The 20,769-nt window shown below is 38.4% G+C and overlaps 1 protein-coding gene across 20 annotated transcripts in view; it reads left to right on the top strand.

Annotated features, from left to right (window-relative positions):
• The window catches only part of lrrfip1a (leucine rich repeat (in FLII) interacting protein 1a), a 47,347-nt gene extending 29,099 nt beyond the window's left edge, over window positions 1–18,248 (top strand). For 3 of the 20 annotated variants that reach the window (XM_052142306.1, XM_052142302.1, XM_052142312.1), the window contains 16 exons: window positions 24–101; window positions 199–240; window positions 1,204–1,263; window positions 1,803–1,883; window positions 2,346–2,402; window positions 3,986–4,063; window positions 4,502–4,621; window positions 5,278–5,313; window positions 5,393–5,518; window positions 6,988–7,059; window positions 7,532–7,702; window positions 8,606–8,698; window positions 8,839–8,931; window positions 9,162–9,254; window positions 10,456–10,579; window positions 11,416–15,947. In XM_052142306.1, the coding sequence (XP_051998266.1) occupies window positions 24–101; window positions 199–240; window positions 1,204–1,263; window positions 1,803–1,883; window positions 2,346–2,402; window positions 3,986–4,063; window positions 4,502–4,621; window positions 5,278–5,313; window positions 5,393–5,518; window positions 6,988–7,059; window positions 7,532–7,702; window positions 8,606–8,698; window positions 8,839–8,931; window positions 9,162–9,254; window positions 10,456–10,579; window positions 11,416–14,351 (4,260 nt within the window). In that variant the 3' untranslated portion in view covers window positions 14,352–15,947. The other 17 variants (XM_052142314.1, XM_052142313.1, XM_052142318.1 and 14 more) reach the window with 14 other exon arrangements.
• The last annotated feature ends 2,521 nt before the right edge of the window (window positions 18,249–20,769 follow it).

Raw genomic sequence — 20,769 nt, 5'->3', positions numbered from 1 at the left:
ACATTTACCACGATCTTGTCCAGCTTCCTCAGGCCGCCGCCGCCTCCTCCTCTCACTCACTCAAGAAGTCCAAGAAAAAGAAGAAACATTCTTCCAGAACTGTACGTCCATGGTGCTTGCATATATGCATGTCACTTCTGTGTGCTTTCTGTTAAGAGAAGATACAATGTCAGTCATGATTTGTTGTATTTCCCACAGAGCAATGGCTATGATGATGATCTCAGCACAGTATCTAGTCGGGTTAGTGGCTGAAATAACTGTGTGATGGCAGGGTTTGAGTATAGTTTGTTTGTTCACCTGGCTGTTAAAGGTATAGTTCACACAAAGTGAAAATTCTCTCATCATTTACTCACTTTCATGCCATCCCAGATGTGTATTACTATCTTCTGCTGAACACAAACAAATATTATTAGAAGAATATCTCAGCTCTGTAGGTCCTTTCAATGCAAGTGAATGGTGACTTTTGAAGCTCCAAAAATCACAAAGGCAGCATAAAATATTCCACACGACTCCAGTGGTTTAATGTATGTCTTCTGAAGCGATGCAATCACTTTGGGTGAGAAACAGATCAACATTTAAGTATTTTTTTTAACTATAAATCTCCATTTATACTTTCACTTTCATAATGTGGAAGGGGAAAAAAGAGAAAGTGGTGATTTATAGGGCAAAAATGACTTCTGAAGATATAGATTATACCACTGGATTCATGTGGATTACTTTTATGCTGCCTTCATGTGATTTTTGGAGTTTGAAATGTCTGGTCACCATTCACTTGCATTGTGTGGACCTACTGAGCTGCGATATTCTTCTAAAAATCTTTGTTTGTGTTCAACCGAATAAAGAAAGTCATACACATCTGGGATGGCATGAAAGTGGGTAAATGGAAAGAAATGTAAATGTAATGAGAATTTTCCTTTTTATTTATTTATTTATTTTTTTGCAATTTTAGTCATTTTCCAGTAAAAATATCTAAACATCAAGAATCATTTACCTCAGAAGCTAAATTTAATAAGATAAAAATACTTTTTCAGAAAATATACATTAAATGAGGTTCGTTTTACCTATCCTATTATTCCTATCCTTTTGTTGTTTGGTTTATACACTCAATTAAACTGTGATCGTGATACAGCAGTGTGACGTAAGGTGTAAGGTGGTACAGATCAGTGTGATGTTGTAAAGTGAACTGTCTGTATATGTGCGCAGATCTCCAGACTCAGTGATGAGAGCAAAGCGTCTCGATCCTCAAGAATTGATCTGCAGTCGGTGGGTCTCAATACTGGATTTCTCTTGTACACCGATTTTATGTGATTAACATAAGCATACATCTAACATGAGTGGAAGATGGCCTCTGTCGTGGAGAAAGCATGATGGATTTGTGTTATAACAAATTAACGTGTAAAATAGTGGATGCAATATGAATTAGGAGGTGCTATGCTAGTGGTTTTGTGCATTCTAGCTAATTATTACAAAAATAACGGCTTTTAACTCTAGATTAATGTATTTATAATCCTGGGTTAAGTCCAAGTGTAACTCAGGATAAAGTACATATAAACAGTGTGGAAACTGGAACAAAATAACACAGGGTTTAAAATGACCCTGGGTTAAAAATGTCAAGTATGAAAAGCCAAAAAGTCAATTTCGGACTTAAGCTGGCTTGTTTCTCTTGCATTGCAACTTTTGTGGAAGTAAAACACTGTAAGATTGTCCATCTAAATATCTGAATGGTCTTACTCTATATATCTCTCCCACTTCTCTTTCTCAGTTCATTATTCATTCATCCTCATTATTTCCCATCATTTTAGAGTGCCTACTATTCTTCAGAGTTGTACAGCAGCAGTAGTTATACCTCTAAACATCAAGGCCCCTCCTACAATGGCTACCAGGTCTGTCATCTTCATCCTTTACATTTCCCTGAATCTCTATCCACCATTTAAACCCCCTCCATACTTTGTTTCCAAACTTTTTGTCCAGCCTCTCCATGCACAGTTGCCCCCCAAACCCCCACCCCAATATGATGTTATCTGCACTTTAAACTGGGATGGGTAAAAGTTTCACACTTCACCGTGTAGTTTTAGGTTATTGTTTATTTTGGCATCACCCTTTGGCGTTTCTTGCCAACCTGACAAAATCAAATAGTTTTGAATCATTTATGGTGTGATGAGGCAGCTGTTGCACGTTGATGCACTTGTGCACGTAAAATGCACAGCTGAGACTCCAGAGAGAGTTTGCATGCTCACGTGCACAGAACGGTTATGGGTCAGACCTCAAGGTGTGAGATGGCAAAAATAAATATGAGTGTGTGCTTGATGTGTCCCTTCTGTGTGTTTATGTCTCTCTTGTATCAGGGTTCTACATATAAGGACAGTCTTTACAGTGGCTCTCGACGCTCCAGTATTCGTGCTGTAAGAAACCACCAAATCATAGAGTGAATAACTATGAATGTGCATGAAATTTACAGAATGTACCTTTACCCTGTTTGAGTGTTCAGTTACCTAACCACTACAAATTGTGAGCTTTTTTTTAAGATTTATCTCTAATCTTGACAACTCATTAGGAATGAAGACGAGTAGAGCAGGGTTCCCACACGTCCTGGAAAACCTGGAATTTTGCAATGCAGATTTCCAGTCATGGAAATTTAGAAAAATACCTAAATGTCCTGGAAAATAATTATTTGTCCTGGAAAAATATTTTGGTATAATAAAACAGTTTGACTGTGTTGCTAGCAAAGAAAAACATTTCAAGTATCGGGTTCTGGTCAGGTATGGGTTCGTAATTAATGAAAAAATAATCAGGCCTACTTAACATGTTTCGTGCACGCACTCTCATTAACAGGCACGTGCGAATGGACAAGTTAGGGGCCATTCACACCGAACTTGTATTGCAAGCGTCTGTTTAGTTTTTCCACGTAAACACGTGCTGGACGTACATAAAGGAAAGTAGTTCAGGCTGCAAAGAGGTCTTCTTGTGACTTGTACTGTTATACTTGATACTCAATGTTTTTCCCACATTTTCAGTGCTACCTTGCTTAGGAGTCCCGTACCTTGTTAAAACTGTATGTTTACTGTCATATACTGTTACCAATGTTGCCTAGGATGCTTACAAAAAATACAGCATATTGGAACAAAACTTGCTTTGAGAAGACCGTAAAAAGAGAGTGAGCTATGTCACGTTCAGGCCTAAAATCTGACGGTACCGTTCGGGTCAGGTCACACTGACTCTGGTTTCATTTTAAGGCCCATGCAGACCTCTAGAGTACTTGGAAGTGACAGCAATGATCATGAAAACACAGTAATTGCATGATTTGACTTCAAAACATTGCACGCTGATCGAAAGTCAGGAACAACTATACACAAACATGTACAGTAAAGAGGCGGCCTTATATTTAATTTTGTGATTGGATACAATGTCATTTTCAGTGCTACCTTGCGGTCCATTTTATAAGACAGTAATTTGCTTCAACGCTTTACATGGTGAATGTTTTTCATTGTTTGTCGAAGTACATACTTTACAATCATTATGCTGGGACTATTCTCAAAAGCCTTGTTACTTACTGTATATACATTTTTACAAGCAGTATGCATATGATTTAGAAGCTAAAATCGGTTGCTCATGTATCATACATGGTCATAAAATGCTTCGCAGTGGTCTTTGTGTGTGTTTTTGAATATAGTTCATTAACTTTCCAGTAACAGGCATGTTTAACCCTCATCCTACTGTGTTTTTAGACTGGTTAGTCATCTATCAGTTTGTTTTTCTGCTCGGGAATGCATCTAGAGTGTGTGAAGTTTGTTAGTTTTGTACATTTTTGGCAAGGCTTGAAGTTGTGCAGCCATGGAACCTGAAATGTCTGTAGATATCCATTCTCTTCTTTTTCCTTCATTATATAGGCTACATGTATTGCACTCTCTATATGGGGTGTGTGTGTGTGTGTTGGTGTGTGTGTGTGGGTGTGGGTGTGTGTGTGGGTGTGTGTGTCCTCCTCCAGTCCTCTGAATACAGTGGTTTCCTGGGCTCCAGCTCTAGGACTTCGTCCAGGGCAAATTCTGCATGTGGCAGCCCGGTGGTGAGCGTCTTCTGTCCCTGACTGCTGAAGTTGATCATAGACCAATACAGTTATACTGAGTTGTTAGCTCAGTGACAGATTAAAATTAAGCTACAGGCATACGATTTATTTGCATGAGACTTTTACTTTCAATATCCCATAAATGTGGTGCATGTGGTATCATTTATTGTGGATGTTTCTGCCCCAGTCAATTGTTCAATTTCAGTCTTTGTTAATTGTAAAAAAAAAAAAATAAATAAAAATGTTACCTAATAACTAGTATAAAATGACATTAAAAGTGCAAGGAACAACTAAGATAATGTGTGTGTTTGTGTGCATTCCTCTTATGGGTTCATGAGAAAAGTCAACTGTTAAACTTGAATAGTTGAGACTTCAGAAATGGCTGAAATACCTCTTGTGCCTGCATTATGTTAATTGGTGCCCTCTGGTGGTTTCCAGGAGGACTGTGGCAGCTCAGTGCCCAGTTATATGTGCAACACTAGTAACAGTGGCCTCTCTAGAGACCTAGACCGTGTCATCATCCCTGACCTGCCAGATGTTAATGGGAGACTGTCTATGGTACGAGAGTGAAGTCTTGGGGTCCGTGTGATCTGTGATGGACTGTGGTGTCAAAGCCTGAGTTAAAATCTTGGGTGTCTTTACCCATAATTAAAGAAATGGCATGTTGGATTGAGATAATGGCCTGCATGAAGGTTATTTGAGAAACTCATGATTTTGAACACGTGGGGACAAACTGTTTTCTTTTGAAATGCATTGTGCGTTTTAAATGATCTTGAATCGTCTCAAGTCTCAGTCTGGAAAGGCTAGAAAACAGTGTTCAATAGTTTCATTGACAAACATTTATTTAACATTTATAGTTAAATAGCATGATTTTTTGGGGGGGAAATTTGCTTTGATTTAACTTTGGTTTTATTGTAACAAGACATATTTGGAGTCTTGTGATTTACTTGGTATTAGTAGTTGCGTTTTATCAGCATTATTAACCGAATACTACCATTTTATGTTTTGAAACTTCTCATATTGACATATTTTCTATGCTTAACAGAATTGTCTTTATTGTAGTTATTATTTTACTAACATTGTTTTTACGTTGAAAGCTTGTTTTAAGTGTAAGATTACATTGTATATGACACTCTCGAAATGAAATGGTGGCTCAACCACAGGTGCCATGTGAGAAAATCTATTTATTTTTCTATTTTCTCTTTTATTTACAGGTTGATGACCGGTTAGAGCGAGACTACTTGGAAAAGGTTAGTAGTTTTATTTCTGCATGACTATTTCGGGCGATCTCAGTAGTGCTTTTAAAAATGGCAAATTCATATTTTTCAGGGCTCTTCACGAGCATCAACTATATCTGGCACCACTCTTACCTCTTTGGGTGGGACGTCCTCACGGAGAGGAAGTGGAGATACATCCATCACTGTTGACACAGAAGCCTCTATACGGGAAATCAAGGTGTTTGTTTGTCTCACTTTTTATGGTGCCAAATTTCCTCCCAAATTAGATATTTTCCCATATAGCCTTTCTCTGATCTCCTCTGTGGATTTCTCCTCTGTATTACCCCTTGATTTCATGGTACACCTTTGACATTGAAATATATGTATATAGACATCAATGCATAATCTGTAATAGACATTATGCTCATCCATAGACATTCAGTCTAATTTTCCGTTCATGCACCACCCCCATTTTTTCATAGAATATCTCGGCCTCTGAGTGGACTATAAGCTCAATCTAGGTGTAATTAGAAAGCTGATATCGATAACATATATTTCCAATTATTTGTTTAGCATGCTTTTCCTTCTGGACCACATATTTTGTTCTGGACATCTATGATGTAGGATTGGATTATTCACACAAGCAAGTAAAAAAAGAAATGCTATTTGTTTTAGAAAACTGCCTAAGTTAAAGCAGATATAAAGTTTTAAATGATGTCTAAGAAATATGGGGGCAGTGGAGGTTCAGCGGTTAAAGCTCTGGGTTACTAATCAAAAGGTCGGGGGTTCAAGCCCCAGAACCGCCAAGATACATCTGTTGGGCCCTTGAGCAAGGCCCTTGACACTATCTGCTCCAGGGGTGCTGTTTCACGGCTGACCCCGCGCTCTGACCCCAGCTTAGCTGGGATATGTGAGAAACAACTGCATTTCATTGGCACTGTCTCTCTACCGGGTACTCTGCACAATGACAATAAAGTTGAATCTTAATCTTAAATATCATATTTAATTTGTGATTCTTTAGAAAATCTTTCAAACTGTGGTATTAAGGAAACAAAATAAACGATACATTCCTTAGAATGAGAGCTTTCATTTGATATATGATGTGTCTATTTAAGTTCTATTCGAAAAACGTTTTAATTCATATTAATATTTATACCACATGACCTCTAGGTGGCACTGATTTGTGACACAAATGTTTTCAGGCCTTATTTAGTTATTTTATGTAACAAATGCAGAAGTGATGTCTTATCTATGCAAAGTTCAGATACCCCATATGCCCGACTTGTGTATTCGGAGACTTGAAAATTTGAAGCGTAAACGTTTTTGCGACATAGCACCCCATTTTGGACCCGCCAGCAGCTCTGCAGAGTTGAAGAGGTTCAATTAGATAATTTAGTTGTATTTTATTTGATTAGAATAATATTGCAATTTTGAATCACTATAACAGTTAGTTTCAATTCCAATCAAACACACCTCAAGCAGATAATCAAGATGTTTGTGTGTTAGAGCAGGTCAATCTAAACTCTGCAGGAAGATCTCCTGAGCACCTCTTCTGTAATCCACTCATTCTGTTCTATTCAATGTTCCAATACTTAAATGGGACATCCTTGTACCTCTTATTTCAAACAAGTCTTGTATACTTTGCTCTTTCTTAACTGCACCCTTCATCCTTCCTTCACATCCTCACTCTTCATGCTTGTCATTCAGGAGATTCATGAGCTTAAGGATCAGATTCAAGACGTGGAGGCAAAGCACGTGCAGAACCTCAAAGAACTCAAGGTACACGTCTGCAGAAATAACTACTGGGGCTGTTCGGACTGAACAAATTCTTGTACTAATAAAGTTGACACGCCATCTAAAAATGGCACTACTGTCAAAATACGTCCATCTAGTGCTTGTTGCCCATAGAGCTTTATTGATATTTGACTGTGCAATTAAAAAACATACAGCAGTGAAAATTCTTGTTTTTTAAATGGTGTATTGAGTTCATTGCTAACATGCAAGTTAGTGTCTGGCCTAACATCAGGAGACCACGAAATACAAGATTTGAAAGTGTCTTTTCTCAGCCTCTCTGGTTCTCGTCTTGCATGCACATGCGTCTATGCCACACAAGTTTACAGCCTGATATTTTTTCCTTGCCTCCATTCTTTAAAGCATACTGTCGTATCACCAAAGGTAGATCTTAATACCAGATGTAAATGTGACTTTGTGAGAATATGCAGATTTTCATGTGGTGTCAAATCTTTTACAGGACGCCCTGTTGGAAGTCGAGGAAAAGTTCCGGAAGGCCATGGTGTCCAACGCACAGCTGGATAATGAGAAGACCAATCTGATTTATGAAGTGGACACTTTGAAAGACTCTTTGATTGGACTGGAGGAGATGCTCTTTGAAACACGGCGTGAGCTTGAGGACAGGAGTAAGGTCTGTACAGTCAAAAACAAAATGTGTACTCTGCGACGGGGGGAAATGACTTGCAGTGTAGATGGCTTTGTTGATTACTACACCAGCAGTTTTGCGTCCTTGCGTCTGGTGTGGATACAGTGTAGCTGTAGGTTGTGTTCTGTTGCCAAGCGATGTTGCAACCAGTGTTTGGTAGATTACTTCTGAAATGTAATCTGGTACTGATTACTAATGACACAGCTTAACTTGTAACCAGTACTGCAATCATTACACTTTAGGATAATGTATTACTTTTGGATTAGTTACGTCCATTACTACCCAACACTGGTTTGAATTTACCAAACACGGTCACGGTAGTGTGTAAAATGGCTTTGCATGTGACTCATCCGGTCATATTTACGTTTAAGGCATGAATGTTTTGAATCAGTTTTTTTATATTTTATTTTAAGTGTTATGTAATGTGAAGCAGCTGTTTTTTTCACTGATGCCAGACTTTCGTTTATTCATTTATTATAGAATAAAAAAATTAAACTGATCAAATGAGTAGTGATAAAGTACATTAATTTAGTTGTAAACTAGGCATATTCACTAGATTATCAAAAACGATGTATTATTTGTTATTATGTAATATATACAACATTAAGTTGTATACATTAAGTATCTGTGACATATTCTGCATAGATTTTGGTCATATTGCGCACCTCTAGTCTGCTCTATAGCAAGTAGTCTGTTGTAAAACATTGTTGAATTAATAATAGATTACATTTAAATGGTGGCCTTTTTTTTCATTTTGCATGATTAAAAGAGAACGATGTTCACATGGTGCTTGGCGCTTCAACCTCAGTGATAACACTTGTTTAAAAGCTTTTTATTGTACATTTGAAATGATGCAAATGAAAAACTAAAGCGGGTTTTATGTTTTAGGACCTAGAACGAGAGAAGCATGCCCACAGTATACTGCAATTTCAGTTCAACGAAGTGAAAGAGACATTGAAACAAAGTGAAGACCTTCTAACTGTGAGTATTGTTGTAATTAGAGCTTAAAAGATCTCCCTCCTGAAGCATTTGTCATTCCAAATGCTTGCCTTATCTTATCATCTTCTGTCTTTCCTCCTGATCATCTCTGGTCCTCTTCCATGCACATTTCCTCTCTGTAGGAGATCCGTCAGTTACGACTCAAGCAGGATGGCTTTGTTAGGGAGATTTCTGACCTCCAGGAAACAGTTGAATGGAAGAATAAAAAAATTGGGGTATGATCCCTGAAAATGTTACCTCTTTTTAAAGTATTTCCTTCACTGTTAGAGAATTATATTACAATAGTTGGTTGGATTAGCATAATTCTTCATCAGTTTCCTACTACAGTTTGTCTGTTCTTTGCCAAGCCCTTTTTCTTGTCTGCAGCACTGATGTTTTCATACCTTTCACCTTATTTCTCTCCTCTTCGCGTCATCTTTGTCAAATCATTTCTGGTGCTGTTCAGGCATTAGAGAGGCAGAAGGAATTTTCTGATGCCATTCGAAATGAGAGGGATGAGCTCAGAGATGAGGTTGTTCAGCTCAAAGATATTTTGAAGGTATTGATCTGTGTGGTGGAAACAGTGCATTGTAGGGCTCGTTCTTTTCTCCTTATAAGCATTTACTAACAGAACAAAGCATGTCTAAAATGTGAAGCAAAATATTGATTCATTAAATGAACAGTTCACCCAAAAATGAAAATCCTCTCATCATTTACTCCCCCTCATGCCATCGCAGATGTGTACGACTTTCTTCCCACTACTGAACACCATCAAGATTTTGAGAAGTATATCTCAGCTCTGTAGGTCCTCACAATACATGGTGACCAAAACTGTGAAGCTTCGAAGAGGACATAATGGCTGCATAAATGTAATCCATAAGGTTCTTGTAGTTTAAACATGTCTTCTGAAGCGATCCAATCAGTTTTGATGGGACAACAGAGCAAAATATAACTCCTTTTTCACTATACACCAGAAGTCTCCTTAGCGATCATAATTTCAAGCTCCATTACACTTCCTGTAGCACCATCTAGACCTCTGCATATGCATCAAGCACTAGGAAGTGTAATCAAGCTTTAAATCATGTTCATGCCTAGAGACTGCAATGGCAAGATGTACAGTGACAGAAGTACAATTTTGGTATCCTCTCACCCAAAATTTATTATATCGCTTCAGAAGACATGGATTAAATTACTGGGGTCATATGGGTTACTTTTATGCTGCCTTTATGTGCTTTTTGTTGCTTCAAAATGTTGGTCTCCATTCACTCTCAGTATATGGACCTACAGAGCTGAACTATTCTTCTAAAAATCTTCATTTGTGTTCTAAAAGAACTGTATTTTTTGGGTGAACTACCCTTTAACACTGCCTTTGAACAGAATCTCATCACAGTATTGGTGCATCTACAAAATCAAGTATAGGAAAACTACACTGTCTTCCACAAGAGTGTTATTTACTCCCCCTGAAGTTGTTTCAAACCCATATGACTGACTTCAGTGCAACACAAATGGAGATGTTGGGTAGAATGTTGGATTATCAGCCTTAGTCACCATTCACATTCATTATATGGACAAAAGATGCTATGAAAGTGAATGGTGACTGAGGCTAACATTCTGCCTAACATCTCCTTTTGTGTTTCACAGAAGAAGGAATGTCAATAACATGACAATAAATGGCTCACAAATTTTTTAAATAAACTATCCCTTTAACCTTACTTATTACTCAACTAAGTATACCTATATTAATTTGTTATGCCATACAGAAACATGGTATTGTCCTTGGACCCGACCTGGTCACCAATGGAGAAACAGGGGAACAGGCAGGAGAGGCTGATCCGAATTCTCAAACATCATCTGCTGAAATCAGAGATGGGAGTAGCGTACTTGGTGAGCTGTTTTTCTCTATTCCTCAGCCATTGCATGCTAACAATTCTTTGTGACTTTGCACTCTCATCTTGTAGAATTCAAGCTTAAGCCAAGCCTAACCATACTGTCTCTATCAGCCTTTCTATTAAGTCATTTCACCTCACTTTTTCCCTGCTTCTGCAAAATCAACGCTTTTCAATGTAAAGTAGATAACTTAATTAATGTAACTCTGTTTTCTTATTAGTCAAATGAGCAGATGCTGTGAATATCTTTGTCAAGTGCTTCAGCTCCATGTTTATTTATGTGATTAGCTGCCAGAGATAATTAAACCAGAAGTCACACTCCTCTCTAAGGTTTACTCTGGTAATATATTCACAGCTTAGATCAGTCCAGTCAATTCAACTCATAGTGTGAATTCAATAAATGCCTTTACATGGCATTTTAATAATTAAAAAAATTAAATAATTATATTTCATCATCTGAAATAAGATAAACTACCATAGCAGCTAGTTAATAGCACACAAAGACAAACACTTTTGGGTGTTATATTTATTTTTTGTGGGATTAAGTATTTATCATATAGCTCTAACTTCATCACCCTTGATTAAAATGTCACCGTTACTTGTTTGTTCAGAGTATACTTTAGTCGAAACCAGAGTAGGCGCTGCAGAGTGCCTGGCTTGAATCTGTTGGGCTTTCGTCTTTGGGACATCCTTTACACATGATTTGTATTGGATTAAGAGCTTTGCCTTGGGGCCTTCATTTTTCTTTCTTCCCTCCCTCTTCTTGCTCTGACCGTAAAAACATACAGACACATTTCTTTTGGGCTTAACAACTGACACCTCAATCATCTCCAGGCACTCATCAGTTGGAGCCGAGTAAAGACCAGCACCAAAAAGATTTGGATACGGAGGTGCAGCTGTCTTCACATGTCCCATTCTGTTCTACAAAGACACCTTTAAAGGCAACCCTTAGGGACAAAATTAATCAGGGTGTAGGGCAGTCTGAGAATAGACCTGAAGTATCTCCAACTTCTGTTGGTGAAGATGTGCTCACTTCAGCAAGACCCATTGATGAGATCAAAGTAGAGGAGTCCATACTGGAAGATTCGGGTTGTAAAATAGTGGAATTAGAGTGCGATGTTCACACTGATGCACACATGAACACAGATCAACAAGATGGCATAGTGCCTGTCGATCTTAGTCAGGTAATCAAAGAGGAAGCTCCTATAGAGTCCTTCTCTGGTCCAATCCTGGATAAAGATCAAAGTGATGAGGGAGAGCTTGATAATAAAAGCAAAGATGAACCTGTAGAATTGTTTAAAACAGAGAAACTTCCACAAACCCAAGGTGCCAGTGCTTCAAATAAAAAGAGGAAAAAGAAAAAGAAAGGCAAGCAAAAACAAAGCAAAAAGCAAGAGAGTGACAAAAAGGTGGATGACAATAATGAAAAAGTCTTGAGTGAGAATAATCCAAACCAAAAGATGGAAAGGGATCACGAGGGAAACCGCAAAGAACCCTTAGGGAATTATGTATCCCAAACAAAAATGGATTCAAAAGTCCCAGCTGATTCACATGATGATGATAAAAGAACCATTGAAACAGACAGTGTTAAAACACCAAGCACAAATTTAAATGCTGATGATGCAAGAGACACATTTCAATCAGTTACAGATGAGGCTGATTTAGGAAAAGGTTCTAAAACCATCTCCAATTTTGATTGCCCTGTATCTAGAACAAGCACTGGTGTTCTTTCAGATGCTCAGTCCAACCTCACATCCATTATTGATGAACAAACGGAGGACCCAACCATTCCTGGCCAAGACGTTGTAATCCTCTCCAGTGAGATTGATTCTTCAGAAAAAAAGGATTTACTGTCTCCTACACTTTCTAAGCCCATGGATGCTGTTGGCGAGTGTGCGGAACCCCCCGAGTCTATCAGCAACTCTGAAAACATTGAGAATTTTTTGTCAATGGATGTTAAGGAAGTGAAGAGTGATCTGGACAGTGATGCAGTAGAACAGCAGGCAAGGCTCCAAAATATTGATCCAGATGGGACCACTTTTCATGATGATCACGATGCCTCTGCTCCAAATCTTTCATTGTCCTCTGTGCTAAAGATGGCAGAAAATGAAGCTGAAATACAAACACAGGAACAAGCATCAAAGCCCATTGATCAGGAGTTGGAAATTCATCTTCAGGACAGTATTCAAGTGGACCAGAAAGACATTAAGACACAACAAGATGTTGAAGAAAATCCAATAATATCTAATGTGCTCGAGAGAGAAAATGTTAAATACACTGCTGTATCTGATACTCTTGTTCAACACATTGGAGAAGAAGCTGAGGAGGAGGGAAGGTTACTCCAAGATCGGGTAAAACATGAAGCCTGCATGTCTGGCGAGGATGAGACAAATCAGGAATCGGTAGAATCAGGAGCCTCTGACCAAAAACTCAAGATAGAAAAATGTGAGGAGGACAAATTATTCCTAGGTCAGGTTATACCTGAGGCTCAACTGTCTAAAGAGGATCTGGCCAGTAAGGAATCAGTAGAGTCAGAAGCCTTTGAAGAACCCAATCTAGAAAAAGATGAGGATGATGAAAAAGAAAGATCCCTCCGAGATGAGGTTATACCTGAGGCTCCGCTGTCTGGAGAGGATGAAGCCAGTCAGGAATCAGTAGAGTCAGAAGCCTTTGAAGAACCCAATCTAGAAAAAGATGAGAAAGAAAGGTCACTCCAAGATGAGGTTATACCTGTGGCTCAACTGTCTGGAAAGGATCCGGCCAATCAGGAATCAGTAGAGTCAGAAGCCTTTGAAGAACCCAATCTAGAAAAAGATGAGAAAGAAAGGTCACTCCAAGATGAGGTTATACCTGTGGCTCAACTGTCTGGAAAGGATCCGGCCAATCAGGAATCAGTAGAGTCAGAAGACTTTGAAGAACCCAATCTAGAAAAAGATGAGGATGATGAGAAAGAAAGGTCACTCCAAGATGAGGTTATACCTGAGGCTCCGCTGTCTGGAGAGGATGAAGCCAATCGGGAATCAGTAGAGTCAGGAGCCTCTGACCAAAAACCCAAGCTAGAAAAATTTGAGGAAGATGAGAAAGAAAAGTCATCCCAAAATCAAGTTATGCTTGATACGCAACTGGCAGGAGATGATGAAGACAGCCTGGTAGAGTCAGATGTGGTTGCTCAAGAACCCAAGGAAGAAAATGAGGAGGAAGACGAAGGAGAATCGTTTGATTTTGATGACATGGATCATGAAGCATCATCAGATTTACTTCCTAAAATCAGTCTAGATCAACCAAATATGGATGTTACACTGTTCAAAGAAAATATGCTAGTTCCAAGCCAGGATTTCCAAAGCGACGTCATTGATGAGGACCGGACACAAGATGATGAACTTGCAGCTCATGTACCAAAGCCAAAGGAGCATATGGATGATGGACTTGCTATAGAAGACCTACAAACAACAACAGAGGTAGAAGGATGTTTACCAGAGGTCAACAAGGAAGAAGTTGGACCTAGTCATCAGCAACATGATAAAGAATTCACAGTTAAGAAGCATCTACAAGCAGCAGATGTAAGACACGATGAGGGGGTCAATCTGATCTCAGAGATGGGGACAAAAGATTTAGGCCAAGAGATCATTCACCACGAATCAAAGATTTCAGGAGAGCAGGAGGTTGAGAGGGAAACAACAGTGAGCAACAAGGAAGATTATAGAAAGGAATCTAAAAAAAGTGGCAAGAAAGGGAAGGGCAAAGGGAAAGAAGAATGTAAAATGTCTTAATATACAAGTTTGTGAAGTTTGAGTCTTTTTTTTATTCAACTCTTCAACATTGCACGTATGTAGGTTTAAAGGAAACTATTTTGGGACCATTAATGTAAAAACTTCTGAGAACCCTAGAATACTAAATGTTATCTTACAGTTTTTGACTAAGACTTAGTCTTATCATCTGCCATGTTATTTTCATAATGTTTCATCAAACTCATTTTATACAATAATATTTGACATCTGATAAAAAATGCTGGATCACCTCTGGATGTGAATAGGCCAAACTGAATATCTGATACATTTTTAAAACCAATCACACATTAAATGCTAGCAGTAAAGAGTGTAAATGTCATATTTACTTAGAAATGTTACATAATCATATGATGTTTCACATAAAATATGTAATGTAATAATAAAATGAATTTGCTACCTTTAACAGCTATGCTGCATTTATAGTTATCAATGACACCTGACATGTTTTCTAATTAAAGTGACTTTGGGTGAATGGGACACGATGTATTTTGTGTGCTGTTTATATTAATAGGTGTGTCCCATGTGGTAAATAAAATACTTTGTTGCGGGCCTTCCCTATTTAGTATTCCTCCAATAATTTGACTGGAACTTTGTAGTTACACTTTGTTTCTCAATTTAAATTATGGGAGATACTAACAAGTGGAAATGTTTAATTTATTGTGTTTGGTGACCAAAGATGATGTTGGAACCTAGAGATCTATTGACCTATCCTAAAATAAAACTCAAATTAAAAAAAATTATTGACTGTTGTCCAGTAGAATATTTTAAAGTCCAAATGAGGAAATGGCTATTTTTCAAAAATACAAATAAAACTTTTTCTTTTTCAGACATTTGTTTCACAGCTTTGTAAGCAGATTGAGTAATTGAGACATGTTAAAGATATACATTGAAGATAATATAGATTGATTAATAGATATACATTGAAGTACACATTGACTTTGAGTGAACTGTGCTGTTGCACTGTACGTTGAGTTGAGTATGCCGAAGTTCCTGCATGTTATCCACCCTCATTCTTCACATCCCACCATAGGATAGCCTCACTTTTGCATGCCTTGACTCCTCCCCTCCATGCATTTGGCTCCTCCCACTCCTGGTATGTGAAAATCTACTTTACTTTCTAAACTTAGAATGAGTTTTATTTAACAAGCATGAGAACAAGTGTATGGGATCAGAAGCATTTATTGTTGGATACTGTTGTGATAATGCAACATTTTATATGACCAGCTCTGTTTAGAGGCTGCTCCACCCTGTTTACAATGCTTTAAACCATTTGTAGGTTAACTTTAAGAACGGTATTCTTTGTGCAATAAAATGTCCATTTTAATTTCAAGTTTGCGATGGTCCATATATATATATATATATATATAGTCACCTGACCAATATCTTTTGAAAGTGTAGAAACTACAAAGTCTTCATACATACTTCTAGGCATTGATCTTTTTTAGAAATGCAGATTGACAATTGTTATATCTATTATAAATGTACCCTAATGTGGTTATCACATGTTCTTTTTGTTGGACAAACAAGCAAAGTTGTTTTTGTAGTGTTATGGTCCACCTGTTAACCTCTGGACCTGCTTTTCAGAAATTCGCTTACGAAAACTGGTTGATGAGAGGGAGAACTTAATGGAGCAGGTGTGTTTCTCAGTTCCTTGCTTTACAAATGCTAAGCCTTTGCTTTATCATGTTTCCCACTTGTTGATTACTGTTGCACAAATGTTTGGAATATTTGTCTGGTTATTTTTTATTAACAGGTTAAGAGATTGAAAGGTCAGCTTGAGCAGAGGAAACAAAATAATGGTGTAGAGGACTCCTCTTGCCCAGATGGAGATGTACAGGAGAACGGCACTGACTCTAACATCACGGATATACAGAGTAAGGACACTGCGTGCACACTCAGTTGAGGTCAGGGTACTAGAGTCCCCAACATTATTAAACTGACATTTAGAGTGCTGAGATGAGCTTTTATCTGATGCTGATCACATCATTAGCAATTATTTTTAATAGGTTTCATTTTCATCCCATTTAATAACACACTCCATGTCTCTGGTGTTGAGAAATGTGCAATTATTCCTTTTTTCAGGGGATGCCCACAGACAAATTATTGACCTCAAATTTAAGCTTGTCAAATCAGAGCAAGAAGCCACAGCTCTTGAACAAAATGTGAGTTCTGTTTTTATTCTATCATCCTAAGAGTTTACCTTTTTTTTTATTTTACGTTTGGGTTTCATCATTTCTATTAATAAATAGACCGCTGTAATGGTCCTTATTCAGAACTGAAGCATTTTAAATAGTCCTAATTCAAATTTGTTTGTAGGTCACTAGACTTGAAGGTCAAGTGTCCCGGTACAAAGCTGCTGCAGAAAATGCAGAGAAGGTGGAGGATGAACTTAAAGCCGAAAAACGCAAAATTCAGCGAGAGGTAACAAAACAAGACCAAGTGGTATAGCCCTAATCATTTTTGCTATCCTGTTCTAGTTTACTTCTGCATTCCAAACCCTTAAATGTGAAAATGGTCAAAATAACAAAGACAAAGCCCTACTTATGTTTACATGATATTATTAATGTCTTGCTCAACTTTTATTGCAGCTGCGGTCTGCTTTGGACAAGGTTGAAGAGTTAGAGGGCAGTAACAGCCACCTTTCGAAAAGGTTGGAGAAGATGAAGGCTGTTCGGGGAACAGCAACTCCCTAGTTGTTTTGAATCCGCCCCATATCTACCTTCACCTCCACTGCCTGACCATTTCCCAGCTGGCAGCCTGATAAAAAGATCTCTCTGTTCATCCTCACTCTGCATATTTCACAAAGTTTATAAAACTATTAACAAACACGACGAGAACTCTGATGTATTACATCTCACAATTGTGCCATTTTTACTTGTGTATCTAAGCGTAAAGAGTAGAGTTCTCTCACTTTGGAATACCCAATCAGTACTTTCTGAATGGCGCAGGGGAACTCTTGAGTGTGCGTCATTCAAAAACACACAATCTGTAGTTAGAAAGTTTATAATGGTGATTGTCTTGTTTGAATGTTGAATTTATCCAATCAAACATGTGCAAGAGTGACAGAAACTGTTTGGAAGAATCTTTTTAGGAGTTGTGGAGCCCTGACTTTGAAGTCCGGTCATAGGATGGTTCTGATTTTATCAAGCCTGGGTGGACATTTGTTTAATTTCTTTTAGGAGATAAAGACCACTGTTGCTTCACTAGGACAAGACGGAAGAGTATGTGTGATTGTGCATGTGTGATGCTTTGATTTCCTCCACTCTCAAAGACATTTTATGAACACTTGCTTAGTTGACTATATCTTTATGTATCTGAAGCCAAAGTTTCTGGAATGAAATTGAGATCTCACTGCTGGCTTTTACTGTCTATTTGTTTTTTGTTTTCTTTATTGGTCTGCCAGACATGCTGTTCACTACCATCACTACTGGTTTCAATAAGACTGACTTGAAATAAATGAAGATGACATACCTGATATCTTAGGGAATGTTATTGTTGCATTGATGCTGACAATCCAGCTACCTGAAATAAGGAAGCTGTCGAGATGCAGGGTTTCACACTGAGTGAACAGCAACTGTTAGTGTTCCCCAAGACTGCCTTGGACATAAATCAATGTAAAAACCTCCAGGTGATGAAGATGCATCAGATAAGCCTCATGTTGTCCACACAAATATGGTCAACTTCACATAAGCTTGATGAAGTGTATATGATCAGAAACATTTATTGTTGAAAGACTGTGATCACATGTAAAATCTGTGAGAGGCTGCTCCACCCTGTTTACAATGCTTTAAACCATTTGTAGGTTAACTAAGAACTGTATTCTTTGTGCAATAAAATGCCCATTTTAATTTAAATTTGTTGATGGTCCTTAAATATACACTGGTGGCCAAAAGTTTGGAATAATGTACATATTTTGCTGTTTCAAAAGGAAATTGGTACTTGGATTCACCAAAGTGGCATTCAACTGATCACAAAGTATAGTCAGGCCAATACAGCACCATCAATATGTGAAAAAAGAAATTTTTTAACAAATCTAGACAGGCCCCATTTCAAGCAGCCATCACTCCAACACCTTATCCTTGAGTAATCATTCTATAAAATCACTTGCCATTATATCAAACACAGTTGAAAGCTATTTGGTTCATTAAAAGAAGCTTAACATTGTCTTTCTGTTTGTTTTTGAGTCGCCACGGTATGCAATAGACTGGCATGTCTTAAGGTCAATATTAGGTCAAAAATGGCAAAAAAGAAAGTTTCCTCTAGAAACTCTTATGTTAATGTTTTGAGGAATAAAGGATATACAATGCTTGAAATTGCCAAAAAACTGAAGATGTCATACAAAGGTGTACACTACAGTCTTCAAAGACAAAGGACAACTGTCTCTAACAAGGACAGAAAGAGATGTGGAAGGCCAGATGTACAACTAAACAAGAGGATAAGTACATCAGAGTCTCTAGTTTGAGAAATAGATGCCTCACATGTCCTCCGCTGACAGCTTCATTGAATTCTACCCGCTCAACACCAGTTTCATGTACAACAGTAAAGAGAAGACTCAGGAGGACTTATGGGAAGAATTGCAAAGAAAAAGCCACTTTTGAAACAGAAAAACAAAAATAAAAGGTTAGGACGGGCAAAGAAATAGACATTGGCAGAAAAGAGTTCTATGGTTCTTAACCCCATTGAGCTTTTTTGGGATCAGTTAGACTGTGAGAAGTGCCCGACAAGACAGCCATATCTGTAGCAAGTGCTACAGGAAGTGTGGGGTAAAATATCACCTGAGTATCTGGACAAACTGACAGAATGCCAAGGATCTGCAAAGCTGTCATTGATGCATGTGGTGGATTTTTTGGATGAACTCTTTGAAGTAGTTTAGTTTTACTATTATTTGTAATTGTTCACATTATTAATGTCCTGACTATACATTGTGATCAGTTGAATGCCACTTTGGTGAATAAAAGTACCAATTTCTTTCCATAAGAGCAAAACCTGTACATAATTCCAAACTTATGGCTGCCAGTGTATATTCACCAGACAATTATCTTCAGTTTCTTTTGAAAGTGTAGAAAATACAAAGTCTTATTGCATATTTCCAGGCATTCAGTTCTGAATGAGTGAGACAAATATGCCTTGTCAAAATGTCCATGTTCTGCCTCCATAGGTTGCCCAAGGTACAGCAGTTTTTGATCCGCATAACCATGTGGCGAGCATAGAAATCATGATACTCCCTTGGAAGTTCTTCCAAGATTCTTAAGGAAGGCTTGGGTGGCTGCAACTGGTCTTTGTCTCCATATGGGTCTTTCTTTTTCTTACTATTGAGGGATAGATGCCTCCAGAACACATTGACAACAACACCAAACTCAAGAGCCAGGGTATTGTGAAACCAGGTCTCCTGATTTCTAAAATGCATTCGTAGCGGCGTGCCCAGGGCAACACTGCAGATCGGGAGTGTCAATATCCAAAACTTCAGACTTATCCCGTATATATATATATATAATTAATATTTACTCATATTCCATTATTTTTATTATCATTATTATTATTATCATTGCTGGTTTTAGCTATTATTATAATGTGCCATTGCCTAACAACATAGCAACAACAATAATTCAGCAAATAGGGAGCAGAAATTTATAGATATGATATGAAGGCAAATGTAGAAAAAATTATATGTACACATTTCATTACAAAATTGTGGCGTGGGGGCGTGGTCGTGTGTCGGCCTGCGGGAGAGAGAGAGAGGTAAGGCTTGTCACCTGGTTTATAATCAACAATAACACCTGTGTCTTGTTATAGTGATGCAGAGTACCCAGAGAGGGAGAGAGAGCACAAACACAACACTTGCTGAGTTAGGATTGGACTCGGTGTTTAAACCATTTATTTTGTTATATGAGTGAATCTACGTAAACAGATTGTGTTAAGAAACCTGAGGCAGAGAAATAAAAAGGTCTTGCCTGCACTGCTTCATTGTCTCCTGACTCCTCCATTCAGGCCAAGAGTGTTACAGTGGTGCCGAGAACCTAGTTTTGGAAGAGAGCGCCACTATGGAGCCTTCTCCGCTGGCCGAAGTCATCAACGCCTTCACCAACATCCAGCAGACACAACACCATGCCCTCTTGGAGGTTCGCCGGGAGCAAGAACAACGCTTCCAGGCACAACAACTACCCGCCGCCAGCATCCTGGATTATCATCACCTCAAGAAAGCCATCCAGCAATGGGTCGGTCGGACCCCGGAGCAGAGTCGGCAGCTATTCCACTCGTTGAGCTTTGGGAAGGACGGCCGCCCGTTCGCTTTTGTGCAGCAGCTCCGTGACGCCTGCCAGAAATGGCTGTTGGTGGGGGAACCCGCGACGTCATGGAAGTGGTCGACATGGTGGTACTGGAGCAGTTCGTCTCCCAACTT

The sequence above is a fragment of the Xyrauchen texanus genome, chromosome 14 (assembly GCF_025860055.1).
Source record: "Xyrauchen texanus isolate HMW12.3.18 chromosome 14, RBS_HiC_50CHRs, whole genome shotgun sequence".
Classification (NCBI taxonomy): Eukaryota; Metazoa; Chordata; class Actinopteri; order Cypriniformes; family Catostomidae; genus Xyrauchen; species Xyrauchen texanus.
Note: the sequence above shows the minus strand (reverse complement) of the source record. Positions and strands in the feature narration are given on the sequence as shown.